At 42.8% G+C, this 12,119-nt stretch overlaps 2 protein-coding genes across 3 annotated transcripts; both read left to right on the top strand.

Moving 5' to 3' along the window:
- Positions 1–85: 85 nt before the first annotated feature.
- LOC148833201 (uncharacterized) lies at positions 86–2,001 on the top strand. The gene is made up of 2 exons (XM_088918409.1): positions 86–825; positions 974–2,001. Exons 1-2 carry the CDS (start codon positions 456–458, stop codon positions 1,156–1,158), a joined length of 555 nt encoding a protein of 184 aa, XP_088774535.1. The 5' UTR covers positions 86–455; the 3' UTR covers positions 1,159–2,001.
- Positions 2,002–2,550: 549 nt separating this feature from the next.
- On the top strand, positions 2,551–10,957 carry atpsckmt (fATP synthase c subunit lysine N-methyltransferase). 2 transcript variants are annotated; one of them, XM_088919611.1, is made up of 4 exons: positions 2,551–3,079; positions 4,058–4,195; positions 7,413–7,463; positions 9,032–10,957. In XM_088919611.1, the coding sequence occupies exons 1-4, from the start codon at positions 2,798–2,800 to the stop codon at positions 9,245–9,247; spliced, it is 687 nt and encodes a 228-aa protein (XP_088775737.1). In that variant the 5' UTR covers positions 2,551–2,797; the 3' UTR covers positions 9,248–10,957. The 2 variants fall into 2 exon arrangements, with proteins under 2 accessions (XP_088775737.1, XP_088775738.1); XM_088919612.1 differs by lacking the exon at positions 7,413–7,463 and having other exon boundaries at positions 2,552–3,079.
- Positions 10,958–12,119: the final 1,162 nt, after the last annotated feature.

The raw sequence follows: 12,119 nt of genomic DNA, 5'->3' as shown, positions 1-12,119 counted from the left end.
GCAAAACTTTATTTTGTCAGCATACATCAGGGAGACAACCTTTCTGGTCGTTATAAATTACAAAAAATCATTCAGTAAATGTATCTGTGACACTCAAGTAAAACAGCAAAAAAAATAATCTGGAAGTAACGCTATTTCACATCAAGCTAATGCCAGCAGTACTGGTCTGTTTATGAGGACAACCGTGGGGTTTGCGAAAATGTCTGATACATGTAAATTTAGGAGGAAATATCCAGGCAGACATAAAAACATCCTGCGTCATTGGCCATTTTTGGCTTGTGAATATTGACTGCCACCTGGTGAGCATTGTGTGACTGCGCACATACACCAACAGCAAACAAGTCATGTCTGTTCGCCAAAACCACAGCGTATTCGCACCTGGGCTATGTACTGTAGTTAGCTGGTAACTACTTGTTTTCTGATTATACTTTGATGTAAATTGAGTGTGTTGGAAAATGGCTTATGAATTTCATTTATCTAAAAAAAAAAACATTTGTCCTGTAAACTACAGTCTTGTGAAACACTTTCTTAGGCGTATTTCATTCCATTCCTGTTTCGTGCGACTGCGGTTGCTTACCGTGGCCGTGAACATGTCACAGGTGCAGCAATGTGATCGGAGACGTTGCAATGACGTCCGATCACAAGGCGCCTGGGAATTCACAACCCGGCCGCAACCGAGGCGTGGAAACCGAAACAGAAAGTGGTTCCCAGCACATCGAGGTTTAAAACAACCGAATGTCACAGGCTGTCCACGGAAGGAACAGGATTTACAAGTCGGAGCCCTGCGTCTGAATCTAGAGGATTTTCTTCAAGGAATGGCAAAAAGTAAGTCTTCTGTTCTTCAGGTGGGATTTGCAGCTGCTGTACGGGGCCCTTGACCGCATAGACCCGCTCTTGTCGTTACCGATGCCGCTGCTTTGAGACCCAGGGCGGTTGTGCGGAGGTGTTGATGTGTTTCCCTTGGCTGCTCCAGGCGAGGGGCCCGTCCAGGAGTGCGCGCAGGAGCTGCGCAGGATGGGCGACCTTCTCCACCGGCAGCACCGACTGGCCAGCGGCCTCGTCCACGGGCCCCGGCCGCTGAGAGGCGGAGACAACGCGGGCGCGGCCTCGCCGGACCGGCCCAGGTCCCGAAGAAGAGCAAAGGCGCCCGAGAAGTGACCCGGACCGGCCTCCCGGTCTGCCCCGGCCCCCACGGCGACAGTGCGCCACAGTGTGACCTCTCCGGCCTCCGCAAGGGTCTCAGGCTCGGGGCGCGGGGCTCCAGGAAACGGACGGGTACAGAGAGATTGTTTGAGCTGGGTACCGCTGCGGTGTGTCCCGGCTCTCTATAGGCTGAGGGAGCGGTGTCTCTAATACTCTTGTTAAGGATGATGCTCGGACTGAGATGTTCAAACATGCGATACTTTGAGTACGTGTAGTCAAACATTTCTGTATGTGGAGGACTCGCGTCCGGAATTCATAAGCCCCCCGCAGTTTAACTATAGACCCATCGTCAACTGAAGACGTGTTATATCACGATAAATATATAAGGGTGTTCATTCTAAATCATGAATCATCCTGTTCTAAGCGGTGTGTAAGAATGGGGTCTTCCCACGCGTGTTGAGACCGTGGGCAGTCTGGGCACCTGAGCTCAGGTGGAGTCCCGGCAAGTTACCTCACCTGAAGAAGCACCACGGCCGACACCTTTTGCCTCTTTTCTTTGCCTCTCAGCAGGGAATAAACCTTTACCGGTACCTGTGGTGGAGTATATTACTGGAGTATTGTTTTTTTTTACTTTGAGATCCTTGGTAAATGAATGTACAGTAGCATGTAGCATACTGTATATTTATAGCTTGTTGTGTATTTAATCAATTGCACATTTTCGAACATCTATTTGTATGATTTGAATTAAAGGAGAATTAACGTCAACAAATACAAAACGCAAAATGTGTATTATGTTTGTTTTGTGTTTCTATTATAAAAATAAAAAAATGTTGTGTTACTTAAATGTTTTGCATAATATATTGATTTGTCCATGTAGTGTCTTATTTTCTTGAATACCGATCTTCCTCATGTTTGCCTTTATCAGTATACTACACGAAAGTCTACTAGGCTAAAGCTGAGATATTAAAATGAACGTAATTTATATAAAAAAGCAGATTTCCAAATTAGGCAATATGGAAAAAAAAATAACGATTCAAAATTAATTTAATTCATTGATTAATTAATCGTTTATTTTTACCATAAAAACAGCAACTTATATTGCATGTTGTTAACTTTTTTTTACATTAGGACACTCTTGTTTAGCATGATTCCAGTATGTCACAAGTTAAAAATGAAATTTGTACATTTTTGGAGTTCTTGCCAAATGTTGAAGTATCTGTCGCACTTGCTGTTTTTAACTCGACTGAGGTACATTTTTAAATAGTACTAGTACTATTTAAATTAGTTTTTTTTAAATAAAGTAATAATAATAGTACTTAGGGCCCGTCTGATGAAATTAACTTCTACCTGATCACTTTTTAAATTCGGAAACATTAAAGACGGGTCTGCGGAAAGTCGGACAGGTTTCGGTGCTGCACAAGGGGGCGGGGGCCGAGGGAGGACAGGACATGCTGTTCTCTGCAGTGACCTATAAAAGTACCGACTTTAATTTTCAAAATCATTGAAATCCGAACGCTGTGCTTTTAATGCTTATCTTTTTGTGCGTGGAGAATTTATTACGGCATATATTAACTGTTGTTTAACGAGTTCAGGGAGTTATTGGTGACACTCGCTAGTTGTGTTGTCTTTGACTGTTGCTGTGCACTATGCCCGCATGTCGGAGCTGAAGCCAGACGCGGGTCCCGGGTCCGAAACCTCTCGGCCCGGTGGTGCCGCTAACTCTAACAGGCCATCCTGGGGGTTGTGGGCGACCGGGCTTCTTGGGGGGTCTCTGGTCGCTCTTTACGCAGTGGCCACCCCGTTTGTCGCCCCGGCCCTCAGAAAGGTTTGTCTGCCCTTCGTACCCGCGACCCCAGCCCAGGTGGAAAACGTGCTAAAGGCGCTGCAGACGCGGACCGGGTCGCTGGTCGACATCGGAAGCGGGGATGGACGGATCGTAAGTAGCGATAACTCCGGTCACCCCCCCCCCCCTCTTGCGACGGCGGTGTCACAGGTGGGAAGTCAACACACGACCTTCCCCCTCACAGATGCTCTTGGTGTGATGTAGTATACTGTAGCTCCACTTTAGGCTTTTCCAGGAGTTCATAAGAACTAGAGACACACTAGGAAAACGCAAAACGAATGACAGTTTCGCCAGCAGCCATATCACCCTGCAACTCACAACTGGCAACCCACTGAAGCTAAGCAGGTGTGAGCCTGGTCAGTACCTGGATGGGAGCCCTCCTGGGAAAAACTAAGGTTGCTGCTGGAAGAGGTTTTAGTGGGGCCAGCAGGGGACACTCACCCTGTGGTCCATGTGGGTCCATATAGTGATGGGGACACTATACCGTAAAACAGGCGCCGTCCTTCGGATGAGATGTAAAACTGAGGTCCTGACTCTCTGTGGTCATTAAAAATCCCAGGGTGTTTCTCGAAAAGAGTAGGGGTGTAACCCCGGCATCCTGGCCAAATTTCCCATCGGCCCTTACCAACTATGGCCTCCTAATAATCCCCCTCTATTAACTGGCTTCATTACTCTGCTCTCCTCCCCACTGATAGCTGATGTGTGGTGAGCGTTCTGGTGCACTATGGCTGGTGGGGCTGCACACTGGTGGTGGTGGAGGGGATCCCCATTACCTGTAAAGCGCTTTGAGTGGAGTGTCCAGAAAAGCGCTATATAAGTGTAAGCAATTATTATTATTATTATTATTATTAGTTTCATGAACTTTGTAGAAAAAGACACCCGCCCCAGACGCCTGCTGTCGGAAACGATGGGGCTCTGTTGCGCGGAGCTACAAAACACAAAAAGTGACATTGCGCAGAAACGCACGACCGGGACCCTGGCGCCTGAGCGCTAGCCGGTGTTTAATAAGCGGCGGCTTAAGCCTGCGGCTGTGTTGTGGAGAATGAGCTGGCGACCGTGTCCTCTCCGCAGGTCATCGCGGCGGCGAAGAGGGGGTTCCGGGCGGTGGGCTTGGAGCTGAACCCCTGGCTGGTGTGGTACTCCAGGTACCGGGCATGGAGGGAGGGCGTCCATCGCCACACCGACTTCTACATCTCCGACCTGTGGAAGGTATCGCCTCGCTGCACAGAAACTGAGGTTTCTCTCCAGATCGGAAACCCCTTCCTCACTAGCTGATCGGATTACTTGTTTTTGTAGTTGCTTTTGGCTGTGCCTGTAGTTGATGTTTGACTGCTGGCCTCTGCTGGTCTGTTATTATTTCGTTGTGGTTTTTGATACTTTCCTGACCCCTCTGGGTACTGGGTTTGCGTTTTTGTGTTGTAAAGCGAGTCGAAATGCTACTTTCCCGTTGTGACCCGCTTTACTGATTTAAAACAACAACAAAAAAAACAACAGCCTCTCCTCCCATGTTTAGCTTATTTCATGAATGCTGCAGATATGATTCTTTTTCTGTATTCTTGTTCATCTGGTCCATCTGGCATTGAGATGTAAGTGTTGGTACCCTACCCTTCGTCTTAAATGCTTTACCAGAACTTCCCCAATACCCCTTGCTTACACGCAGAAGAAGTATCATTAACAAGTGCATATAGTCAGAGAAGGAAGTTTTTTGTAACTTATAAGTGGATATCATTAAGATCTGGGGGTAGTATTTAATATTGTAACAACATCCATGAAACATACGGTATGACCTGCACACTGCTTCGACTGCTTTTATTCAGTCTTCTCATTCTTTATCCAGAAACTATTCTGTGCTGAGCTTTTACTGAGATTCAAGCCATTTGGTTTTAAGCTAATTGTTACTCCTGATCTGTACTTTTCCATGCACATTACAGTCTTTTGGATGAGGAACATTGGACAGGCAGTCAACACATTTCTTATCTTGAGATGAGGTAATGAGGCTTTTAGTGTTTCTGAACGATATGAATTAAAAATGATAAGTGACGACTGGTTTAATGTTGCCCAATTGAGGTATGTTAATATCAACAGTTTTATACTAGTAGAGATTTGGAGTACATTTTTGACCACCATAATTCACATTCACATTGTGTTACATTGTATCTGGTGGTATCTGACATGTCTAAGAGTTTTGTACAGAAATGTAAATATTATTATAGTCTTTACGAAGCTACTTGTCATTTTTTTACATTCTGAATCCGATTAAACAGTCGAACAACGGGTGGCTGCGAGTGTTACTGTAGGCGGATAATATTTCAAGTTGGTTTGGGAGAACGCAATGCGATAACGTACCACCAGGGGGAGCCATTGCACCAGCTTGTGCTTGTTCACTCAGATCTGAGCAGCATTAATCGTTTTGATGTTTCATTACAGTACTGTCATCTGCACCCCATCTAATCTTGTGATATCTTTACATTCAGTATTTTAGTAAAGGGAGGCATATTTCAGATGGTGCAGATTCAATTACATTTTTACAGGTGTGGATACTATTTCATAATCATGCGAGAGAAAGATTCAGTTTAGTTTTGTTTCCCCAATGGTGCACTGTACATGGCAGTCTTGTGACATCAGCTTTTATATCTGTGTCCATTGAAGCACAAAGTGTTTTCTTGCATTAATATAGGTTTTATATTTTACCGTCCATAAAAACCTAATTATCAAGGCACCTTTATAAGTGAGACTCATTATGTGCATTGTGATAAAGTGATGGGAAGATTTGAGAAGAGAATATAGCAGCACAACTCCAAGCTGTCTCAGTTTCTCAAATTGAAGAAGTCAGGTTCTTCAAGAAGCAGCTGAAGAAAAGATAAGCAGCTGAGTCTTTGTCGTTCAACATAAAGGTTGCCGTTTTTAGTAAATGTGTATTTGCCATTCACTAGATCGAAAAGAGGTGTTAACGTACTGTGCAACACTAATTTTCAGGGCATTGCATTTGCGTCTGGAGTTTCATTGATTAAGATGGATCTTCGTCGCCCGGCAGCAGTGTATGGGTAGCCATGGAGACGTGTTTTGGGCCGGCCGATTAGTCGGTAAAGGATGAGTGTTATTTGCAGGCCAATAACGTGACGTTGCCCTGTGCATGAAAAGGCAAACTCTGTGCCAGTGCTTCTGTGATGCTAGAAGAAGAAACGGAGAATAGTGCCTTGTACTCCGTCAGGAGAAGTCTTGCTTTCTTCTTCTCTTATTTTCCATAGAGGTCTTGGGGAAAATATATCAGATATCCATTACGTTTAAAACTGATGGAATACACACTGATAATGGTGCTGTTTCATAGTTCAGAACTTTTTTCAGTTTGGAGTTTAAAAATACACATTTGAACCGACACATTCTTTGTGTTCCAAGAAACATCATTAAAATCAAACCTCTCGGTAAGACTCTTAAAGTGTCTGCTGAATAGATTGCATCATTTTCATGATGTGTTTTCAGGTTTTTTTCCACAGTGTGTTTTCATTTAGGGTAATATATTGTTTGATTAAGAACATTTCTGTTTGTACCTGGGTTTTACTTTCATGCTGTGATTTTCTCCTGAGTCATACAGTGAAGTGGAGATAAGTATCTGTGCTGTACCAGTGCTTCGTCTTCACATCAACAATTACGAGTGTTTTGACTGGGTCTAGATAAGAAATTTAAGACAAGACAGATGTTAGGAGACCATTTCTAAGAAAAAGCTCAACAGAGAATGTTTTGTAACCTCTCTACAGCTTTCTATTAATCTTCAATTAAAAGTGTGTTCATGTACAGTTTAATCTTTTGGTTTGGAAAGATCCATAGTGCACATTGTAAAAGGTTGGGGACAGTGGTGAACATAAGCAGTGAAATCATTGGGGTAAATCAGATTATTCCACCTGACCTCCCCAAACAGAGGCCTGTAAAAAAGGCCAACAGCAATGTGTGTGGCACAGCACCCCTCTTGGATTTTACAGTACGCTCACCTGGGAGACGCCTCTGCACCCCAGGGTGTAACTGTTAAAGGTCTAGGAATTTGCCTATCCTGTCTGCAATTTCACTTTTGAATGGTGTAAGATAATTCTGTGTGTTTTGTTGGAGTTCTAGTGGGATATGTTCCTGAGCTGTTGTTTGTCCCGACCTCTTTCCTTTGTGACGTTGTATTATTGTCTTGCACTCCATGGGGATAATAAGAAGAAGGTCTGAGTGTTCGTCAGGACCGTGCTGTTGAGCCAGTCTGGTTGGAGGACAGTTTAATCTAATAGCCAGCCAGACAGATGGCAATCAGGGCACAGACAGCAAAGGAAATGTGCAGCAGGATAATGAATAAAAAAGAAAATCCTGGTGTTAAGGAAAGGAAGTGGTAGTCTTTAGAGATACTCAGTGGAATCCAGTTATTTCTTGAATTGTTTTTATTTTTCTTTAGGTCAGCTTCTCTCAATACAGCAATGTCGTCATCTTTGGAGTCCCTCAGATGGTAGGTTTTTATTCTTCACCAACTCCTTTCAATTCAGAAGTTTGTCCAAGACTGTTTTCTTTTTTTTAAACAAATTCCAAAGTTCTGTATTTTTTTCATGTTATATTGCTATCATATTTTCTTAAGAAAACTCTGTATGGATTTGTGCGTAGTTTAAATTAGGTTGCTGACATTGTCATTTTCACACTAGTTGTAAAATGTACTTAATCATAAAAAAATGTCTTGACTGGGCAAATACTGTAATCCCTTAAAAATTAAACGAGGAGCAGTTTTCATTTGTATGCTTGTGTCGAGGCGTTCTTTTGTGTGTAAACACATCCACCACAGGGCCTTGAAATGAGAGAGATTAAATTGAATGTCTTGGATACAGGATTATTAGCAGATTTGTGTGCAGGCTCATTCTTAGAAGAAAATGAAAAGATCAAATATATGGTTGATCATTTGAAATCATAAAGTGGAGCAAAACATTGAAGTCTTCGCCTAAATTTAAAAAACAAATCACATTAAAAACTGCCCCTCTGTGCCTCTGTGCTATATCATTTATAATCTTTCTCATTCTGATTCAGACGAAGTAGTGATTTGACACAAAAAAATTAGGTTTATTTTTATTCAGTAATGTACTTGGCCTGCTTTCTTAGCAACAGTACTACAGGAAGAATTCCAGCTATCAGGCCCTCGATGATGGAGAGAGATAAGGGCAGTTTTGGAGTAATCTTTGCTTTCCTTATCTAAATGGAGCTGGCTCTCAATTAATTAATCAATTAACCACAGGCTCTGGCAGCAGTCCCAGATGCGAGAGAGAATTCTGAGGAAATCAAGTTCCACAATATACTTGTGGGCTTCATCTTCATATAGTAATCTGCACAATCTGAAGGAGCTCATGAAGTTGGCTGAACCTTGTGAATCTGTAGTTAATCAGAAAATTGGTCATATTTGTCATGTGACATTTGTAATCAGTGTCAAAAATCCAATGAAATTACCTGGGTCTGTTCTCCTGCCTGTGGAAGTGATTTCATTTCCAAGCAGTCCTTACATGCTGGGTGGCTAGGTGTACTGCCAAAACAACCATCACGACCAGCACATTAACCCATTTTAAATTTCAGTGTGGCTACACCACATGAAGTGACCAGAGCCTACCTTCTTATTGTTTTTAGTAAAGACTAAAATCTCCTCTTGACCCTGACTCCCTGCCTTCTGCTAACATGCATGCTCTGGTGGAGTACATTGGGCAGAGAGTGTTGGGAAACGTTTTTATTTCTTCCACTGACACATCAGGGTGGATTGGGCTACTCCTTCACACCCGTGAACGTTTGTCCTGTGTCACTTCCGGGTTTTATTCGCAGGATTCCTGTTTCCAGCACTTTCTTATGTCTCTGTTAGCTTCCATTATTGAAAAGCTGATAGGTAACCAAGCGTGCAGAGAAACTGGTGTTCAGTTAGGCTATGACCTTTATTACGGTGCGAAAGCATTTTATCCTAAACATCCTCGTTCGGATGGTGTGGCCTTGTGCAAGGGCGGTCATGTTCCCTTTAACAGTAAAGCAAAGACAGTGTGTCTTGTCCCTCAGATGGCACAGCTGGAAGACAAACTGCAACGCGAACTACAGCCCCCCGCCAAAGTCATCGCCTGCCGATTCCCGTTTCCCACATGGGTACCAGCGCGGGTGACGGGGGAGGGAATGGACACTGTGTGGGTGTATGATGCCAGATCCCCTCGACAGCCGGAGATCCGAGACCCTCAAGAGGAGCTGTGCTGCACAGGGAGGCAGCACCGAGAGGAGTGAAATTGCAAATCAGATCTTTATATTTCTAAAATGGACTTTGGGCGAAGGATGCTTTAGACTTTTTTAAGAAAACTAAAAGAGAAACAGCACAATAAGGTGGCTTACTGAGCTGTTGTCACCAGTTTCAAAGACTGAAGCCAGAGAGTGGTGGTTTGCATTCCAAGACTGGGTTGAACGTACAGTACTATATATAGCTGCCATGTAAGGACAGGAAAGGGGCAGTCTGTCTTACTTCACTGTTCCTCTGAATCAGCGTATGTACAGAGCAGTTTCAGGAGAACCCTTCTCCCTTTCAAGGCTGCTTGGTTTTACTTGGCTTTTCAGTGTCAGTTAATAAGTGTTTGTTTTAAAGCATAACGGGCTCTTAAATCATGCTGAAAGAGATCATGAAATACTACATTCTTATACGTAGATATGGCTTTGGAGATAACTGTGAAAACAGAGAAACATGAAACAGAAATGAATGGTATCCTCTCTCCTGTGTAAAAGCAAACCAAGCTGCAGTATGGTCAGGTAATGAAGTAGTACAGTGAGGGTCCCTGCCTTGTGAGTGATCTGAGTGTGCCAGATTGTAGTAACACTCTTGTGTGGTAAATGCTATCAGTTATCCTGGGAATTAAAAATAACGAGGCAAAAATCTACTGTTACTAATATTTCTTCTTTGACAGTATAGTGTATATTAGCACAAGGTGCTGCTGTGGATATGTTACTGCCTGAAAACATGATGGTGAATGGGCAGGAGCAGCACAAGAGAAAATCTTTCCCTGAGACCATTTTGTGCGGGTGTGCTGTCTATTATTAGCATGATCTCTACCCCAGTACACATTTTGCATGTGTTATACTTAAAATATAACCTATTGTGCTGTAATATATGTTTAAGATTTTCAAGGAGAATCTACATTGATGCTTATTTTATTACTCGATTCCGTTTAAATTGCAGTGACCTGGAAAAAAGCACTGTCCTTCTGAACACACTGCAGCCCAGCACTGTAACACTGACCTACTGAACACACTACAGCCCAGCGCTGTAACACTGACCTACTGAACACACTGCAGCCCAGCGCTGTAACACTGACCTACTGAACACTGCAGCCCAGTTCTCACTGTAACACACAGCATAATTGATACAGTGACAAATCAGAAATTGTTACAAAATTCTGTTTTTATCTATGGACCCACTTGAGTCTGTCTTAGTTGTTCCCCAGATCCTTTGAAGTTTCAGCTGCTGCCCGTTCTTCCTATATTGGTTTATCTCGCCAACAGCTGTGGAGTTCTCAAGTGGTAATTGGCATCGGAATAAGATACTTGGCTTAAAAAAGTTATATCTGAGTTTCTCATTAAACACAGAGTCATCCATGATCCATGACAGAAATCCATAGCATATAGTTATTGCTATCCAAAGTTAAAGGAGTTAAACATTTTGTTTCAAATATTAGTTTCAGCTAATTATAAGCATTTGTGGTTTGAGTCTCAGTGTAGAAGTTGCGGTTTGTAGTTTTTGTTATTGTTTCACTTTTTGATCCCTTTGTCAACTTCACATTTAATACTTGCTCATTCACTTGCACCATCAATACATTATTTGTTTGGCTTTTTCTAAAAAATCTTTATATTAAAAAAACATTTTTTATGTGGTGTACTAAAGAAGTTGTCAATGCAACAGCCCTGTCATCCATGCAATTCACAGTCGATGATTAAACATTTCTTAAATGTTTTCTGTGTATAGTACCTGTCCCCTTTTACATTCAGGTGGCTCACCTCTGATCTCTCCAGTTCACAACATCACTTTAAGTGTATTGTAATTCACTCATTTGGCAATAGTCAGCATTCAAAACAATGTAATTTGGTAAAGGAATGTTATCTCATAGATTGCAATGAGCTGCCCAGACCATCAAATCAAGAAATAACCATCTGCTTAAATGAATTGTTAAGCTTTTAAGAAGTGGAGGTCACGTAAAAATATGTGCACCATATGTGTAACAGGATTTACAAGGTTTCATCAAATCACAGAAGGAGAAAATGGTCTACATGATTACAGAATAAACTGCTACTACACAGGCTGCATGTCCCGATTCTCTACAGCAGGGGGAAGTCTGCCTGATTACTTCAATTCCCTTGCAAGTCTTCACTCCAGCAAATATTTTATTATTGAAGGCGTCTTCAGCTTCTGGGGTCTTGAACAAATTAAGGATCAATTCAGTGATTTATTTGAAGATACGCAGTCCTGTAATGGAAGGGAATGACTAAGATTGACTGCCCCGCCTCTAACGCAAAGTGAGAATGACTTGTTCACTACTTGAGGGTGACAGATCAGGACCATTGCATGCATCTAGAGTTAAACTTGGTGGAAAAAGGGTCTTGATTCATAATGAAAGAACAGATCTAAAGTGTACCGAAGCATTTTCAACCAATTATAGAACAGATGCAACCAGTTCCTCAACACCGTCTCGAAGTCTGCAGCAGAAAAGAGCTTGAATCAGCTAATGAGTCTGAGCACAGGCTAAAAATACACTTTCCTCTCAGCTTTTCTAATGCACTGTCTGTCTGAGAAGCCAATTGATTCATTGGCTAGCCGGTCAGCAACTGTTGTTTTAATTCCGTGCTGGTCAGTCGATCCGTTAGTCTGCCGCCGGAGAGAGGCCCATTAGCTCCTGGAGTTTCTCTTCAATGTGCAGCAGGGGCTACTCTGAGGCAAATCAGGTTGGTTTGGCACCTTAATACATCAGGACTGCAATGATGGAATGAGAAAAGCTGGTATCTCTGCAAACCCAGATTTATCAGGGCTAGAAAATGTCCCTGCTGTACGTGAAAATCACCGCCTCTGATCCTGGAGGGCTCCTCCATCTGCAGGTTTTCATTTTAACTCGGATCTTAA

Source organism: Atractosteus spatula, chromosome 6 (assembly GCF_055471065.1).
Source record: "Atractosteus spatula isolate fAtrSpa1 chromosome 6, fAtrSpa1.hap1, whole genome shotgun sequence".
NCBI classification, from domain to species: Eukaryota; Metazoa; Chordata; class Actinopteri; order Semionotiformes; family Lepisosteidae; genus Atractosteus; species Atractosteus spatula.
This window is presented reverse-complemented; position numbering and strand designations above follow the sequence as displayed.